Raw genomic sequence first — 19724 nt, 5'->3', positions numbered from 1 at the left:
AGCTATTTGAGAGGCTGAGGCAGGAGAATCGCTTGAACCCAGGAGGCAGAGGTTGCAATGGGCAGAGATTGCAGTAAGCCAAGATTGTGCCACTGCCCTCCAGCCTGGGCAACAGAGTGAGACTCCGTCTGAAAAAAAAACCAAAAGCCAAACTTACCTAACTTTTTTCAAGAAAGGTTGGCTAAAAAGTCATTTTCAATTTTATTACTGGTTTTAAGGAATTGGATTATAGTGTGCTATAGTTTTTTTTTTTTTTTTTTCTGTATTTCTTGTACTTGGGGTTCATTAAAGTGATTGCATCTGGGGGTTTATAGTTTTCATCAAACTGGGAAAAATTATGGCCATTTTTTTCTTCAAGTATTTTTTCTGTCCCACATGCCTCCCTTTCCAGGGACTCCAATTACATGCATTTTAGGCTGCCTGAAATTGTTCCACAGCTTGCAGATGCTCTGTTAGTTTTTTCTTCTTTTCAGTCTTTTCTGTTTTCTCAGATAGTTTCTATTGCCTTAGTTAACATTTACTAATCTTTTCTTCTATAGTGGCTATTTTGCAGTTCATCCCACCTAGTGTACTTTTCATCTTATGTGTTGTACTTTTTATGTCTTCCATTCTGGTTTGGGTCTTCTGAATGTCTCCCATGTCTTTATCTGACATGTTCAATTGTTCCTCTGCCTTCTTGAGCATATGGATTACAGTCACTGTTTTAATGTCCTTGTCTACTAATTCTATCTTCGGAGTCACTTCTGGATCTGTTGCTACTGACTGATTTTTCTGCTTGTTATAGCTTGCATTTGCTTGTTTCTTTGCATACCTACTAATTTTTCAGTGGATGCTTGATATTTTTGAGTTGCTAAATTATTGCGGTTTGTTAGGGATACACTTATTTCAAAACAGTAAGTTAAGGGTACTGTTGAGAACTAGCTTTTAAGCTTTGTTAAGTGGGACCAAATTATACCCTAGTACTGAGGCAACACCCTTCTAAAGATTCCATTTGATGCCCTGTGACTACCAAATTCTCCACTCTGGCTGGTGGGAATATGAACTATTCCTGGCCTTCTAGGAACTCTGGGGATTATTCCCTGCTTCTTTCATGTGGTACCTTGCCCAGCCCTGGGTGGTTTCCTCACACACATGTGCTGATCATCGCTGAGCAGAAGACTCAAAGGCTCCTCTGAAGCTGACACCCTCTCTCCGGCAGCTCGCTCCTCTCACCTCCTTGGCCTCCTGCACGCCCAGCTCCATGTCCTTAACTCCAGGGAGCACAAGGCTCTGCCTGGGTTTGCCGCCCTCCCTGCCCCGTAGCCTGAAACTTCTCCAGGCACTGAGCTCCGCTCATGTTTCCCCACCCCAGGGTCACCGTTCTGCACTGCCAGGAAGTCACTGTTTCATACTATTTGGGGAAAGAAACTATTCTTGATCATACTACATACCATACTCCAAGACATATGGTAGGAAGTTGTGACAGAACTTCTAGATTACTTGGAGAAGTTAGGGGGAAAAAATCAAATGGAAAAGGAAATGGAAAAACTGAAGTTTCCTCCTCTGCATTCTATTTGGCTTGCATTACTGCTGATTTCCTTTATGAAAAGGGAGAAATCACACACAAAAAAAATATGCTAACAAGTTGGCCAGGATAAACAGATGCCCAGAAAACAAATAACTTTCTCTACTTAGAAAGACATTGACAATTATTATTTCATTATTGTATCTACTACTTACCGAACATGTTAATGTACCATGAACTGAAGATGTAGCAAAATTTTTATTCAGTGGTTCCCTGAGACCTAAAAATTATTTCAAGGATTTGTCCAGGGTAAAAAGATTGAGAGAGGCTCACACAGATGTATGAAGATCAACCATGTCTTTATAACTGCTGAAGCTCGATTATGAGTGTATATGGAAGCTCATTATACTAATTTTTATTTGTATGTCTATTTGAAATTTTCCATAATAAAAAATGAGAAACAACTATGGAAGGGAATGAAAAATTTACTTAAATTTTTAGGACCTAATTTACAGCCTGTTTACTCTGCACTGTTTGCAGAAGAGAATGAAACTAACATCCTTTCAGAAACAGGCAGAGACAGAGACCCCAGAGGCACCCACCAGCCCTCATTCTCACTATTCCCAGCCCGGCCCCTCCCCTCCCAGTCCTTTCTTTGTGTATGTTAAAGTTGGGACTTGTTCACTTAGAACCCAAAGGCACTGACCAATGGAAAACTACAAATATTTGCATTCATCTTCTGGGAGTATACAGTATTATCTTGGAAATGCACCAAAACAGAAAAGAAGTTAACACTAAATTTGTTAACTTTTGACCATTTTCAAAAAATCAAGTCTACTTTTCTTTTTTTTTTTTGAGGCGGAGTCTTGCTCTGTCACCCCGGCTAGAGTGCAGTGGCCGGATCTCAGCTCACTGCAAGCTCCGCCTCCCGGGTTTACGCCATTCTCCTGCCTCAGCCTCCCGAGTAGCTGGGACTACAGGCGCCCGCCACCTCACCCGGCTAGTTTTTTGTATTTTTAGTAGAGACAGGGTTTCACCGTGTTAGCCAGGATGGTCTCGATCTCCTGACCTCGTGATCCGCCCGTCTCGGCCTCCCAAAGTGCTGGGATTACAGGCTTGAGCCACCGCGCCCGGCCAAGTCTACTTTTCAAATGTTGAATATGTCTGCATCACAGTCTCTTAGTACCATTTCCCATGAAGAGGAACCAGGACTCCTTGGGAAATTGCTGATTCCTGGTCTGGGGCGTTAAATGCCCAAGATGAGCCTGGAGTATCTTTGGATTCCAGAAATCAGAGACTGCAAAGACTAGCAGGGTTGAGTCAAAAAAATACAGGGGCTGCCTGTCAGCCAGCGATGACCAATTTAAGCACGGAAGTTTGAAACACATCAAATGTTTTAAATCCATGAGTTAATAATGATACTTAAGAAAATGAAAAGAAAAAGAAACCTCTTTGGTCACCTTTGGAGGGTGATAGTGAAGGAACTCATTTATTTTGAAAACAAGAAAATAAGGAGAAAGGAACAAAGTATTTTATTCTATCTTTCCTATACAAATTGTACCTCCACATATAAAATAACTGATGAGCAAAAAAATTTTTTTCAGAATTCCAACAATAAATGCAGAAGGGAGGCCAGGTACGGTGGCTCACACCTGTAATCCCAGCACTTTGGGAGACCAAGGCGGGAGGATCACATGAGTCCAGGAGTCCAAGACCAGCCTGAGCAACACAGGGAGACCCCATCTCTATAATAATAATAATAATAAAAAAAGGCAGACACAGTGGCTCACATCTGTAATACCAGCACTTTGAGAGGCTGTGGTGGGTGGATCACTTGAGCCCAGGAGTTTGAGACTAACCTGGGCAACATAGTGAAACCTCATCTCTACAACAAATACAAAAAAATTATCTGGGCATGGTGATGTGCACCTGTGATCCCAGCTACTTGGGAGGCTGAGGTGGGAGGATCACTCCAGCCCAGGAGATGGAGGTTGCAGTGAGCTGAGATGGTGCAACTGCACTCCAGCCTGGGTGACAGAGTGAGACTGTATCTCAAAAAAAATAATAAGAAGTGCAGAAGGAATAATATCACCATCATACAGCTCTTAAACAATGGATTTGAGGAATAATCATCAATAGTACCCCAAAACCATTAGGTGACAAGCTGACAGGAAACTTTATAATGGAAAGTTCCAACTAGCAACATAGCACATGTACAAAGAAGAGAGGATATCCTACCTGCTTGAAAATTCTTTTCTTTACAGGGAGGAAAAGTCAATTAGAAATACAAAGGGAAAAAGAAATTCACCAGTCTACACCATAACTACTCTTTTACATTAACCACTGTCGTAGATGAAAGTCTGCAGTCTCAAGGGCATGGCAGGGTGCTCTATATAGTCTGGGCCATCTTCCTTAAAGCTGGTATTCACCAAGTACAAAAGCGCCTACCAGAAATATTTGTCAGCGTCCAACAGACATGGCAAGGCTATTCCATATTCTTTTCGTTTCAGGAAAGCTCTGCCCTTCTCATGATATCCCATAGCTAACATAAGGGCCTAGGAAAAAATATGAATTTAAAAAACATCACTTTAAAATATAATAAAACAAATTATATTAAAAGCATATTACTTTTCAAAAACCAAATAAAGTAAATGAAAACCCCACAGATATGTTTAAGATTAAACCCCTGCTTACCTATTCCAAATTATAGAACAGGGAAAGGGTATGAGGAAACAGGGGAGAGATGTCAGAATCACCTGTGGACTTTTCCCAAACTACACAGTTTCCTTGCCCTTATTCTGATCCATCCCTTAGGAGACATGGTCCTCTAGTAAAATAAACTAGACGAAAAGCACTGCCACAGGAAGCCGTGTGCACTGAAGGCAGTGGGTCGTGTCCTCAGGTATGTTGAAAGTCACTGCTCCAGGATGGTGAGGTATGACATTTTGTACTAATGCACTGAAAAGCACAGGGTGAGGCCCACTGGATGCCAGTGCTCACCACATGGTGACATTTTCTGTTTACAAGGCTGGAGATGGAGCACTGTTTCCAATCCTTTACAACACTTCCAACATAAAGTAACTCAAAAACCACCCCTGCCCTGACAACAAATCTAAGGACAGGCCACACATTCTCAGAGTACTTACTTTTCTTTCTGATGCGGGAATTCTGATCGATCTGCCTGTCTGGTTAGCTATGTCTAAGTACGGTGTCATTTCTGGATCCACCACCGTCTCAGCTGCTGTAACAAAACCAAAAGGACCTCCATTAACTCAGTGTTAAACAGCTGTGATGATAACGACCTTAAAAATGTTAGACTGTTGAGGTGAAACTCCGTGAGAGCCGTGAACCCCCAGGTGTGTGATCAGTGCTGCCTCTAAGCGTCTGAGAGGGTGACAAGCCCAGAGCTCTGGGTACCTCTCTGTGCCAGTATTTCTAGTCCTCTCTTGGTCCTCTGAATTTGTTTCTCTTTGAGTTCAGCCTCGTTTTGTTCCTCTTCCTCTAACTGGAAGATTTTCCTCACATCTTCTTCGGACTGGTTTAGTTCAAGCACCATCGCTTTGACATTGTGAGCCACGCCTTGTTCTTCAAGGGTTTTCCCTATAAAAATCAGAATCGCCTATTACTTTAAAAAGCCATTAAGCTTACCAGGTAACAGTCCATTTTCTATGTTAAATGGAATTGTTTTTATTTTTGAGACAAGGTCTCACTCTGTCACCCAGGCTGGAGTGCAGTGACACAATCATGGCTCCCCGTAGCCTTCATCTCCTGGGCTCAAGCAAGTCTCCCACCTCAGCCTCCCGAGGAGCTGAGACTACAGGCCCATGCCACCACATCCAGCTAATTCTTTTTTTTGAGACTGAGTCTCGCTCTGTCCCCCAGGCTGGAGTGCAGTGGCGCAATCTTGGCTCACTGCAAGCTCCACCTCCCAGGTTCACGCCATTCTCCTGCCTCAGCCTCCTGAGTAGCTGGGACTACAGGTGCCCGCCACCGCACCCAGCTAATTTTTTGTATTTTTAGTAGAGACGGGGTTTCACCATGGTCTCGATCTCCTGACCTTGTGATCCACCCGCCTCGGCCTCCCAAAGTGCTGGGATTACAGGCATGAGCCACCGCACCCGGCCATATCCAGCTAATTTTTGTATTTTTCACAGTGATGAGGTCTCACTATGTTGCCCAGGCTTGTCTTGGACTCCTGGGCTCAAGTGATCCTCCCACCTCAGCCTCACAAAGTGCTGGGTTACAGACATCAGCCCTCACTCCTGGACAAAATGGAATTCTTAATCCTGCATACTGTCACACCGCATAATTGGTAAAATGAATCAACTAAATTCATCATTTCTAATCTTCTTTATTCTCAGCCTAAGACCAGATCAAAGCAACAAATATTTGATAATCTACTACAGGGAGAACACTGTGCTAGACAATATCAATGGAAAATGAGAAAGTATAACACACCTCTCCTACCCTCTAGTTGGAAAAATAACAAAGCCAATTCACAGCTACAAACAGGAAGCTGTACTGCAGCCTGCTGTCATGGTTAAAAGCAAAGACAAGCAGGGCGTGGTGGTTCACACCTGTAACCTCAGTACTTTGGCAGGCTGAGGCAGGTAGATCGCTTGAGTCCAGGAGTTCAAGACCAGCCTGGGCAACACGTGGACCCCGTCTCCACAGAAAATAAAACATTAGCCTGCCATGGTGGTGCGCACCTGTGGTCCTAGCTACTCAGTGGGAAGCTGAGGTGGGAGGATTGCTTGCACCTGGGAGGTGGAGGCTGCAGTGAGCTGCAATCGCACCACCACACTCCAGCCTGGGTGACAGATAGAGACCCTATCTCTAAATAAATAAATAAATAAAAGCAAAGACTATGGCCCCATCTACCATTTTAACTCTGTAGCCCTGAATAAACTACCTGTCTTCTAGGACTCAGTTTCCTCATACATAAATTGGAAATAAAGAGCAGAAATCAATGAAACAGAATGAAAGAATAGCAACAAAATCAAAAGCTGGCTCCATGAATAAATTAGCCAAATACACAAATCTAACAAAAATTATGTCAAAGATGCAAATAAACAAAATAAAAAAGGGTAAACATAGATGCAAACAGATTTTAAAATAACAAAACAATATTGTGAACTAAAAACACAAATGTAAATACATTTCTGGAAAACTGTAGCTGGATTTTCTTTTGAGAAATATGACAACCTTTCTAACATTAATACATAAAATAAAGGTCCATCAGTGGTTAAGCCATCTTAAAAAAAAAAAAAAAAAAAAGGCGCCGGGCGCAGTGGCTCAAGCCTGTAATCCCAGCACTTTGGGAGGCCGAGACGGGCGGATCACGAGGTCAGGAGATCGAGACCATCCTGGCTAACACGGTGAAACCCCATCTCTACTAAAAAACACAAAAAACTAGCCGGGCGACGTGGCGGACGCCTGTAGTCCCAGCTACTCGGGAGGCTGAGGCAGGAGAATGGCATAAACCCGGGAGGCGGAGCTTGCAGTGAGCTGAGATCCGGCCACTGCACTCCAGCTTGGGCAGCAGAGCAAGACTCCGTCTCAAAAAAAAAAAAAAAAAAGCAAGGGTTGGGGGAGGTCACCAGATTTTAAGACTACAACAAAGCCACAGTAATAAAAAAAAAACCACAGGTGACTACGAAGAACAGAAAGTATAGAAACAGGGCCCCCCAAAAAGGGTCACCACCAATCATTGGGGAAAAGATAGACTATTTAATGAATTATATAGGAAGAAAAATAAAGGAACCCTTAGACTTTATATAGAAAGGGGGACTCTGGACAGACTGAGGACCTCTTATAGATTAAGCTAATATTCAAGAAAATGTAGACTATCCTTGTGGCCCTGGGGTTAGGGAAAGGACTTCAACAAAACACAAAGCATAGGCAACGGATTTGATGACACCAAAATCAAGGATTTCTGTCCAATGAAGGATGCCACAAACAGAATTAACAGAGGGATGAGGCAACAGTGAAAAGATATATATCCATGACATCTAAAATAGACAATGGGAAATTGCTAGAGATGACACTGGAAAGGAAGGCTGGGTAAGCTGTGAAGGGCTATCTTAGATCAAGCTAAGAATTGTGAACTTCATTCTCGAGGCCACAGGAACGCACTGAAAACCAGTGGGCTACAGGGCTTGTATGGATTGCTGCAATAGCTAACTGGTCTCAAGTCAACTCATGCCACCTTCAAATACATTCCTCTACTACGTGACCTTTCTAAAACACAAACAGCATTGTGTATCACTCCGCAGCATAGATGTCTTTCCATTTCTCTTAGGAGAAATGTACTAACACTGAGTAAGGTCATCTAGTTTCTCATTTCCCAACAGCTGTGCTACTGACATCCTGGGCTGGGCAAGTCTGTGTTGTGGGGCCTGTTCTGGGCACTGCACATTCAGCAGCATCCCTAGCCTCCACCCACTAAATGACAGCAGCACAACCTCCCCCGTCACCAACTTATAACCACCAAAAATGTCTCCAGACAATGCCAAATGTCTCCTGGGTATTCAGTGTGGCCTCTGCCTGCCCCTCCATCCTTAAAAAGCACTCCCCTCCCCTCACTCTCCATACACAGCCACGCTGGACCTTCCTCAGTTTCTCAAATTCACACCATAGTGCTCTGACATAAGGCTTTCCGTCTGGAACGCACGCCACCATGGTCTCCCCACTGTCCTCACAGAGCCTTCGCTCTTCTTACTCAAGAAGGATTTGCTGGAACTGGCATCTTACACTCAGCACACCTCATGTTCCATTCTGTAACATTTTATCTAAGCTGTAATGAGTGTCTTTCTTCCCACTATCATAGAGCAGACAATAAATATCTATTGGAAAAGCTATTTTCTGCTTTACATTTTTATTTTAGTAAACTTCTAAATCAATTTTGGATTATAATTGGAATAAAGCTACAAATTTTTGAAAAGCCAGTGAGAAAAAAAGGGAAGTTATTATTTCTATATTTGGTTCATTGAAAAATTATGCATACTTTGCCATACATACCTAGTTGTAGTTGCTTCTTATTTATGACAATTTTGATATAATTTTCTTGAAATCCAAAGGTTTCAGCTATTCTGTAAAATAAAACCAGTGAAAACTGTAGGAAAACAAAATTGTTATTTATTATTCATTAAAAAGACTTTAGCCAGGCCCAGTGGCTCACACCTGTAATCCCAACACCCTGGGAGGCCAAGGTGGGAGGATGGCTTGAGCCCAGGAAGGAATTCAAGACCAGCTTGGGCAACAGAGAGATCCTATCTCTACAAAAAATTTGTTAAAATTAGCCAGGCCTGGTAGCCCATGCCTGTGGCCCTAGCTGCTTGAGAGGCTTGGGTAGGAGGATTGCTTGAACCTGAGTTTGAGGTTGCAGTGAGCTCTATTCATGCTACTGTGCTTCAGCTTGGGTGACAGAGCAAGATCCCATCTCTAAAAACTAAATAAGTATTTTTTAAAAGAAGGCTTTAATCATGATAGCTATTTTATACATTTTATCAGAAACACCCAGGATTTCAACTGACTGACTCACAAACATCACAACAAAGCCATCTTACTAGATGGGTATTTGAAACTGTAGGAGACAAGGTCCTTTTTAAACTCTGTTTTACTACTTGCTTCCTCAGGCGGTGGAGACCACAATGCCGTAGATCCATGTGAACAGGAAGTCCTAGCTGCACATCCAGAGAAAATCCACCCCCTATACCTTCTGTGGTCTCCTTGGAGGAGCCCATAATGGGGGCTGATCCACAGGATCTTCTACGCATGTGTGTTGAATGGCATTTCCTGAATCCACCCCTAACAGTCCTGATGTAGACCAAAGAAGGAAATGAGAAAAATCAGCTGAGAGAAATACACCTGATAGCTAGCCCTGGAGGTGCTCCCAACACCATTTTAAAACATATAAGGAGATGAAATAACCCACCAGATCTCAAAGTTGGGATTTCACTAGTATGTGGCAGACAAGTGTGTGTGTGTGTGTGTGTGTGTGTATGTGTTTTACAGATGGGCCAACAGCCTGAAATCAGATAAAACACCATGCTGAAGGTCATAGCAAGCTACTGGTGCATTAGGGAAAAAAAATAATAATTCAAAACTGATGCGCTAGTGAGTACCAGGTGTCTCCTGTTTATATCACTCACTCACTCATTCAAACATGCACCCAGTGCCTACCATGTGATGGGCATGGAGTTCCCACCTGCTCAGAAGTTACACCAGGAAATAGTGTTTGCAAGTCTTGAGCCCTCACTTTACCACTTACCTACCAGTATCAGCTCTAATAAGTCCTTCAACCTCAAAGCCTCAATTTCCTCTTCTATAAAATGAGGATAATGCCTGCCCTACCTATCTTAAGAGGATGCTCACAGAGGATCAAATGAGCCAATACAAAAAGGCCCAGAGCACCTAGGACACAGAGCACACAAATACTCACTTGGACCTCAGTTCTCTCCCAGTGATGAGCAATCGGGTCTCCAACACGTTTTTCCTACCCTGTTAAAAATAAGACAAAGTAAAGTGTACTTGAATTTAACACACTTTGGAGAGATTACCCTGTGAAATCAGAAAAGCTGACGGCAGAGGATATAAACTGAGCTCACCGTTGAGAACTAAAACGCTGCCTGCCTAGAAGTCTACTGAACGTAACCCAGCACAGGCTGACCCTGTGACCTGCACATCCTCAAGGGGGCGGCAGCGTGGCACCACCAGGCAGGGCTACTCAGAGGGGCCTCTCTCACAAGGCTGGACGTCTTTACCATTTCAGAACATTTCCACCATCCCTCAAAGAAACACCATGGCCTGTACCCCATTCACTCCCCTTTGCCCCCCAACCCCTAGCAACCACTAATCTATTTTCTGCTGCTACAGATTTGCCTGTTCTGGACATTTCCTATAAATGGGATCACGCAGTACGTGGTCTTTTGTGTCTGGCTTCTTCCCTAAGTATCATATTTTCAGGTGCACCCACGCTATGGGCGCATCAGCACTTAATTCCTTTGCATTGTGAATAGTTTTCCGTCATACGAATAGACCACATTTATCTATCCCTTCACCTGTTGATGGACAATTGGACTATTTCCACCTCTCAGCTACTGAATAGTGTTGCTATGACCATTCATGTATGAGGTTTTACATATTAATATATATGTGGGTGGCAAGCCACCCAGGTGCCCAGGCAAGAGACCGAGGGCACAAGCTGTTCCAGTATAATAAAGAAAATATATAGAATAAGAATAGTTATACTAGAAATAGATTATAGATTATATATGAATATCATTAATTATTAGTTTGTAGTATTACTCTTTATTTCAATATTATAATAATCTTTGCTTTACAATTACAACCTGGGAAAAACCAGGCCATACAGAGATAGGAGCTGAAGGGACACAGTGAGAAGTGACCAGAAGACAAGAGTGTGAGCCCTCTGTTATGCCTGGACAGGGCCACTAGAGGGCTCCCTGGTCTAGCGGTAACTCCAGTGCCTGGGAAGGCCCCTGTTACTTAGCAGACCTTGGTCTAGCCGTAGCGCCAGTGCCTGGGAAGGCACCCGTTACTTAGCAGATCGGGAAAGGGAGCCTTTCCCTGGGGGAGTCAGAGAAGACTCTGCTCCACCACCTCTTGTGGAAGGCCTGACATCAGTCAGGCCCGCCCACAGCCATCCTGTGATGCTGTGCTTCAGTGGTCACACTCCTGTTTCACTTTCATGTTCTGCTCTGTACATCTGGCTCTGCCTTCAGATAGCAGTAGCAGAATTAGTGAAAGTATTAACGTCTTTGATCTTTCTGAGAAAAGCATAGAAGAAATAATGACATAAGCTGTCCTCTCTCTCTCTGCCTCGGCTACCTAAAAGGGTGGCCTGTCCTGTCCGGTGGACACGTGACTCCCGTGACCTTATCAATCACTGGAGATGACTCACAGTGCTTACCCTGCCCCTTTTGCCTTGTATCCAATAAATAACAGCACAGCCAGGCATTCGGGGCCACTACCGGTCTCCACGTCTAGGTGGCAGTGGTCTCCCGGGCCCAGCTGTCTTTTCTTCTATCTCTTTGTCTTGTGTCTTTATTTCTACGATCTGTCATCTCCACACATGAGGAGAAAAACCCACAGACCCAGTAGGGCTGGACCCTATACTCTTATTTCTTCTGAGTGCTGGCACTGATCAGTCCCAAGAGACTCTGGGTGCCTTGCCACAGTGACATTTGTAGATGCAAACTACCTGGCCATGGCAATGAGAGGAGGTGACCCCACCCAGATCTCCTCGGCCCTGCTTGAGCACTCGGCGGACTGCCCTCTGACCTCTACTGGAACAGGAAAAGGATGAAGCCTTCTGTGCTGTGTCCTCCTGCACAGGCATCTGGGAAACTTGGGAGTCCTTTATTCCCCATTACTTCTCAACATTGGCACTCTAGAGAGGATCAGAATGTGACATACAGCTCTTTGGCGTTTGAGAGGCCCAAGAGGGTCTCTAAAAGCCTACCTTGGGAATGTTCCAGTTTAAGAATCTGTAACATTAACTTTTAAGTTGATAAATTGTTCAATATGTAAAGTCACTTAAAAGAATTCTAACTTTGGATTGTAACCTTCCAAAAAACAACAATTTATTTGATCACATCATTAACCAGACATTAGTGCCTACTCAAATTTAGGGAAATTACTCACTTTTTTTAGTCTTGGTGGTAAAAACACCTCGATTGTAGCAATTCCTGTTGTTCTATAATTTTCATTTCCTGTTCCACGCTCAATTGCCTTGCAACGTATTTCTTCTATTATCTTTTCCACTTCATTTTCACAGCATTCTAGCTTGTCAGAGTACTTCTTAGCAAGGTCCTATCAAGAAAAATCAGAAAATGCAATACTGACTTAAAAAACAAAAAGGCAAAATACAGAAAAGGGCATGAAAGACTCTAAGGCCTTCAACTCTGATGAGTGGAGGTCACCCCGTTACACTGCAGCCCACGCTGCGGCTTGACATCTTGAGAGATGTGGAGTTTGGAGAGTCCAGGAAAAAGTGAAAACATTTATTTGAGACTGGGTGTGGTGGCTCGTGCCTGTAATACCAGCACTTTGGGAGGCCAAGGCAGGTGAATCACTTGAGGTCATGAGTTTGGGACCAGCCTGGCCAACATGGTGAAACCCCATAACTACTAAAACACAAAAATTAGCTGGGCATGGTGGCGTGTGCCTGCAGACCCAGCTACCTGGGAGGCTGAGGCAGGAGAATCGCTTGACCCAGGAGGCAGAGGCTGCAGTGAGCCAAGATTGCGCCACTGCACTCCAGCCTGGGCAACAGAGCAAGACTCCGTCTCAAAAAAAAAAAAAAAAAATTTCTTTGATAAATGTTTTCTACCCACAAATAGTAAAAAAAAAAAGAAAAAAGAAAAAAGAAAAAAAAAGGCACAACAGAAAAAGTTAAAAATAATTGAGAATCTTCTAAGGGGAAGAAAAGGGTGGGCTATGACTTATGTGACTACAATCTATTTAAAAAGTATAGTGGGCCGGGCGCGGTGGCTCAAGCCTGTAATCCCAGCACTTTGGGAGGCCAAGGCAGGTGAATCACTTGAGGTCATGAGTTTGGGACCAGCCTGGCCAACATGGTGAAACCCCATAACTACTAAAACACAAAAATTAGCTGGGCATGGTGGCGTGTGCCTGCAGACCCAGCTACCTGGGAGGCTGAGGCAGGAGAATGGCGTAAACCCGGGAGGTGGAGCTTGCAGTGAGCTGAGATCGGCCACAGCACTCCAACCTGGGCGACAGAGCGAGACTCCGTCTCAAAAAAAAAAATAAAAAAAAAATAAAAAATAAAAAATAAAAAAAATAAAAAGTATAGTGAACTGTTCAACTCCGCTAGAGGGGAAAACGAAAAAAAAAAACAGAAAATATTCCAATTTTTCAAACTTGTGAGAACAAACCAAGTTGGACTTAAACAATTTTCTTAATGAAAAACTGTGAATCATGGGTACTAGTTGTAAAATTACTTGTCAGGGAAAGCTTTAGAATTGAGAAAAAAAGAAGATTGAAAGGGCTCAGGAAACGATGAGAACCAGTTACTACTGAGAGCAAAGGCATTATGGTTCCTCCCCAAAAGAATCCAGATGAATATCTCTAATCCAAAAATCTGAAATCGCCAAAATTCAATATCTGGAGATGCTAAAAGGAAATGCACACGGAAGTATTTTGAATTTTGAATTTGCAGATTAGGATGCCTGACTAGTAGGTATAAAGCAAACATTCCAAAATCCAAAACACTTCCAGTCCCAAATAATCCAGATACGGGATACTCCTCTCAATCGGTATTTGCATTTGAGGTTCAGTGTTTCATTAAACATCTCATAAAACAGTAAACACTTCAAAAAACCCCAAAGGTCAAGGTTTCATTAAATTCATAATGTAATACCATACAGTACATAAAAATTATGGTGTAAGCATAAATTTATGGCAGAAGAGATGTTCACGATATATGTGAAGTTGGAAAACTTTATAGATAGGAGTATAGGCTGGGTGTGGTGGCTTCTGCCTGTCATCCCAGCACTTTGGAAGGCAAGGCGAGAGGACTGATCAAGCCCAGGAGTTCAGGACCAACCTGGGCAACACAGTGAGACCCCATCTCTACAAAAAATAAAAATATATTAGCCAGGCGTGGTGGCATGCACCTGTAGTCCCAGCTACTCCCAAGGCTGGGATAGCAGAATCACTTGAGCCCAGGAGTTCAAGGCTGCAGTAAACTATGCCCATGCCATTGCACTCCAGCCTGGGCAACAGACAAAGACCTTGTCTTGAAAAAAAAAAAAGAAAAAAAATGTTTTAAGTAACATAAACCTATATATACTTTTTTTCTTTTAGAGATGGGGTCTCACTATGTTGCCCAGGCTGGAGTGCAGTGGCTATTCACAGGTGGGATCACAGCATACTACAGTCTCTAACTCCTGGGTTCAAGTGATCCTCCTGCCTTAGCCTCCTGAGTAGCTGGGACTACAGGCATGCGCCACTGGGTCCAGCAATACTGTTTTTTAACAGTTATGTAGGAAAAGAGGAAGACTATACCTATGTTAATGACATTTGACGTATTTTAAAAATACATTCTTTATATTTTTGTATTTATATACATACTTTTTAAAACCTAGGATATATAAGTACTTTAAAAAAATTTTCTAAGCCGGGCGCGGTGGCTCAAGCCTGTAATCCCAGCACTTTGGGAGGCCGAGACGGGCGGATCACGAGGTCAGGAGATCGAGACCATCCTGGCTAACACGGTGAAACCCCGTCTCTACTAAAAATACAAAAAACTAGCCGGGCGAGGTGGCAGCGCCTGTAGTCCCAACTACTCGGGAGGCTGAGGCAGGAGAATGGCGTGAACCCGGGAGGCGGAGCTTGCAGTGAGCTGAGATCCGGCCACTGCACTCCAGCCTGGGCGACAGAGCGAGACTCCGTCTCAAAAAAAAAAAAAAATTTCTATAATTTTCTAGAAAGCCTAACTAGTGAGGATTTCTTTCTTCCTCCTGTCACCAGCCAATTCTGACACCAACCGGAAGTCCTACGATTCAATTCTGACACTAACTACCCAGAGTTAGCGTTAGACTCCACAGGTTTAAGGGCTCACTCCACAAAAAAGCCCTAACTTCAGATACCTGTTAGCAAGGATCTGGTCCCCAGGTTACCCATACTTTTGTCTGACTTAGCTACAAAGTCGAGGGTTCATACAAGCACCCCCCTTCAGATTCCATGATTTGCTAGAACAACTCACAGAACTCCAGAAAATGGTACACTTACAAATACAGTTCATTACAAAGGACACAAATGACTATTCACATGAAGAGCTACTAAAGCAAGATCTGGAAGGGTCCTGAGCACAGAAGCCTCTGTCCCATGGAGTGGGGGGTGTACATCCCGACATGCGGATGTGTTCACCAGTTTGGAAGCTGCCCAAAATCTGTCATTTAGGGGTTTGTATGGAAGTTTCATTACGCAGGCCTGATTAAATCACTGACCATTAGTATTAGTCATCAGCTCAATTTCCCCTTCCCAGAGGTTGGAGGGGAGGGCAGAAAGTTTCAAGTATCTAATCACAGCTTGGTACTTTCGGTGACCAGCCCCATCCTGAAGCTATCTAGGGGAAACCAAGCCTCATTAGAACAAAGGTTGTCCCCATTCATGCTTACCACTCAGGAAATCCCAAGAGTTTTGGCTCTGCCAGGAACCAGGGACAAATATCTTTCCTTTAGGCCACACCTAGTTTCTAAGCCAAGAGACTGTAACAAGTAAATTCAGAAGCAAGGTCGGAAGGTGGGTTGCAAAGAAAAAGTGAGGCCTGCCTGGAACAGAAGAACTAGGACCCTAATACGTTTGTCACCTCCCAAGCACACCACTATGTCACAACACAGAGCAATTTAATGCCTGATGACAATCCTTGGTCCCTGATAAATGTTACATCATGTTCAGGATACTCCAAATGACAGCAGAGAAGTACATGCTAGGAAATTCCAATATGATAATTTCTGGCAAAAATGAGTACTGTTTATCTGCTTAGAAAAACAAGCACACTTCAGTTTCTAGAAACATCACTTACATACAATACCATTTCTGATGATGCCATGAAAAACTGAGATACAACTGTTAGAAAAAAACCTATTTTGGAAAAATGAACACTGATAGTGAGAGCATCAAGAAAGCTGGTGGAAAGGAGCAATTGTTTTATAGCAGATGATAGCAAGGAGGACTGAGAATGAGCCAAGACACTGTCACTCTGAATATACAATGCAATAACTTACTGGCACCAATACTGTTGCACTGACGGGTCAAAATGAGTTCCAGATAATAATGTTATGTAATTCTGTGATGTTATTAAAAATATATGCCTGAAAAATTAGATAACATCCTTATGTGAATAAAATATTAGTAAACAAAAATAAGGTTGTCAATTCCTAGTAAAAAGTGGGTACCTGCTCACCACTAATGCTTCTGGTTATGCCAAAAGTTTATATGGTCACGCCTGACAATTCAGAATCTTATTTACCAAGGAGATTTATAATGCTGCCAATTATTGATGTCTTAAAAGAAAAATACCTTTAACGCCAAACCAACTTTTTTATTTTCATCTGTATATGGAGGTTTCCAAAGCTGAATCCTGTCTTCCCTTAAAAACTGGGTCAGTTTTGCTTGAAGGTATTTCTTTTGTGCCATCCCTGAAAGCAAAACAAAACAATAATAAAACTCCACACTGCATTTTAAAGTGTTAATAACTTACCTACATGTTAAGGTGTTTTGCTGGGTAAGCAAAGCTCCCTTCTTCTCTCATTAAATATAAATTACTATGGTTTAAACAAGCTCCAGACTTCTCTAAAAATATATATGGAAATAGATGTTCAATTATATATATTACATATATAAAACATGTATTTCAAAGTTGCCAATATGTAGCAAGGATTATTACACGCTTGCTATTTCTTAATCTGCTACTCTCTTATCTAAGAGAAAAGAGAAAATACGAGAAAGATAAATCCCTCGAGTGGTGAACTTTTTTTTTTTTTTTTGAGACGGAGTCTTGCTCTGTTGCCCAGACTCGAGTGCAAAGGTGTGGTGTCGGCTCACTGCAACCTCTGCCCCCTGGGTTCAAGCCATTCTCCTGCATCAGCCTCCCTAGTCACTGGGATTACAGGTGTGCACTACCACACCCACCCAGCTAATTTTCATATTTTTAGTAGAGATGGGGTTTCACCATGTTGGCCAGGCTGGTCTCGAATTCCTGACCTCAAGTGATCCACCCACCTTCGTCTCTCAAAATGCTGGGATTACAGGCGTGAGCTTGTAAATTCTCTCATACTTTGGCTAGTTTAACATGAAACAAAAGGCCAACCATCCTGGTAGTTAAATATAAAGAAAAGCTTGCTTGAACTGTAAACTATCAATAATAAATATTTTCGAGTGGGCGTGGTAGCTCAAGTCTGTAATCCCAGCACTTTGGGAGGCTGAGTTCAGGAGTTGAGATCAGGAGTTCAAGATCAGCCTGGCCAACATGGTGAAATCCCATCTCTACTAAAACAAACAAACAAACAAAACAACGAACAATCAGCCAGGCGTGGTGGCAGGTACCTGTAAACCCAGCTACTCAGGAGGCTGAGGCAGGAGAATCGCTTGAATCCAGGAGGCAGAGGTTGTAGTGAGCCGAGATGGCACCACTGCACTCCAGCCTGGGCAACAGAGTGAGACTCCGTCTCAAAATAATAATAAATATATAAATATATTCTATGTCAGAATTTTTTAAATTAAAAAGATTACAATACTAGAAAAATGTTGCATATTTTCTGATTAACAGCCTAACAGCAGATCTACTATTCAAATCTAACACTGATTGGATCATTTTACAGCTGAGAAAACCAGGGCCCTGAGTTTGTACCATGACTCAGGCAAAGACACAAAATTAGGCAGCATAATAATGAGCGTAACTTCCGCCCACAATACTGGACTCTGAACTTCTGTCGTGGAGTCCCTTGCTGCTTGCCTGTTCCAGGTATGTAACTTTTCTCTCCCAGAGAAGTATGTGCCACGATGGAGCTGCCTACTCATCCCACACTAGCACAGCAATTCAAAGATGCGTGTGAGGCAGCTGAGATGTGAGGCAGCTGGCAGGTGTAGCACAGCGCTTTAAGGTTTACCAAATCAGACAAGCAATAAGTAAAGAAAAATATTATTAGTCCCTGAATGATGAAGACAAGTTCTAGAGAGTGGAAAAAATATGAGTTAGTATTACCGAGATAAATTTCTTTTTTCTATTGAGGGCCAGTATTCCACATCCCCCCAAACCCAATTCGCGCAACTTTGAAATCAAGTTTGGTAGCCTGTGTATTTCATAAACAAATATTTTTTTAAAGAAAGTTCAAATCTATTTGATGTCAGTGCGGGGACAAGAATTACGTTAATCAGGACAGGGAGGAGAAAAGAGAGGAAGGAATAACACAGACAAGGAGGTTGATGTGTGCAACCCGGGTGGCCCATGGGAGAATCCTCCGTTTTCAAGCACTGACAAACGGCTTATCACAGCAAAGCATATTAGTACTTAAAGCCTTAGCTTTTCAAACACCAATAACTTAAAAGACTACTTTACATACTACTCATGAATCTTCAGAAATTCTGAATAAAATATCACAGCAACCCTACTGTTTCCCCACTGGGGGACAGTAATTTCACAGGCTGGTTACTGGAGCCAAGCAATTTGAAAGGCTGATGCGGTACTCAAAGATGCCATTCACGGCCGGGTGCAGTGGCTCACACCTGTAATCCCAGCACTTGGGAGGCCGAGGCCAGCGGATCACCTGAGGTCAGGAGTTCAAGACCAGCCTGGTCAACATGGTGAAACCCCGTCTCTACTAAAAAAATAAACAAAAATTTTTAAAAAGATGCCATCCAAGCCACCACTTGACAGAAGGACAAAGGAGTATTACAAACCTAGTGCATGTCAGACACTCCAGGGAGCAAACAACAGCTCTAGGGTCTACACCTAATAGGATTTAATGTTAAAAAAAATTAAACCACTGTCTTGAAACTTAGGAAACTTCAGTTATAGACAACAGAGTAAGTGGTAACATATTTTAAGTTTAATAAGTCAGCTTTTAATTTTAACTGAAATGAGAACTGAAAAAGTTTCATGCATGCCATACAATGTTGCACATTGTAACTAAGAAAAGACGAAACTCATTAAAATCACTCCCTGATCCAAACAGAAAGTGAAACGTTATAACGATCCTTTAAAGATTTCACTTTCACTTTTGTAATGAATCAATCAATGCTACCTTTAGCCACAGTTTTTCAACTACACATTATATACAGTTGAAACACAACTATATCTAGTCAAGACACATTCATTTTTTCTTAGGAAAATATGTAGGAAAATGAAAGATTCTTGATTAAAAATAAAAGAGAAGGAGGTGAGAGTAACAGAATCAGGTCGTCAAGGTTCGAGAAAAATCAAGTGTCTCGTCATTAAATAGCAAAGAAAATCTGGCTTTGATTGCAAATTAATCCCAAATGGTATACTCGGAGTAAGTGTTATGATTCAAGTATAGCATTTGGCTAATTTTTTATGGATATATGTATTCCCTTCTCTCCCCAAATCAATACACTCAACATTTTCTTTTAAATACCCCACACCTGTGCCTAACTCAGCGCAAACCAAAGGGCCCCGAAGGGCCAGCGCGTCCCGAAGCCCGACCCGCCG

At 42.6% G+C, this 19724-nt stretch overlaps 1 protein-coding gene across 2 annotated transcripts in view; it reads right to left on the bottom strand.

The window, feature by feature from the left end:
- Positions 1–16698, bottom strand: part of NUB1 (negative regulator of ubiquitin-like proteins 1) — a 31400-nt gene extending 14702 nt beyond the window's left edge. For both annotated transcript variants that reach the window (XM_011941512.1, XM_011941513.1), the window contains exons 1-7: positions 16577–16698; positions 12173–12340; positions 9948–10006; positions 8525–8595; positions 4922–5104; positions 4651–4745; positions 3953–4059 (exon numbers count right to left, since the gene is read on the bottom strand). In XM_011941512.1, coding sequence (XP_011796902.1) covers positions 3953–4059; positions 4651–4745; positions 4922–5104; positions 8525–8595; positions 9948–10006; positions 12173–12340; positions 16577–16693 — 800 coding nt within the window. In that variant the 5' untranslated portion in view covers positions 16694–16698. The remainder of the gene's footprint in view (positions 1–3952; positions 4060–4650; positions 4746–4921; positions 5105–8524; positions 8596–9947; positions 10007–12172; positions 12341–16576) is intronic.
- Between the last annotated feature and the right edge of the window lie 3026 nt (positions 16699–19724).

Source organism: Colobus angolensis, unplaced genomic scaffold, assembly GCF_000951035.1.
Source record: "Colobus angolensis palliatus isolate OR3802 unplaced genomic scaffold, Cang.pa_1.0 Scaffold2, whole genome shotgun sequence".
Classification (NCBI taxonomy): domain Eukaryota; kingdom Metazoa; phylum Chordata; class Mammalia; order Primates; family Cercopithecidae; genus Colobus; species Colobus angolensis.
The sequence above is the reverse complement of the archived record's forward strand: the minus strand, read 5'-3'. Positions and strand labels throughout refer to the sequence as shown.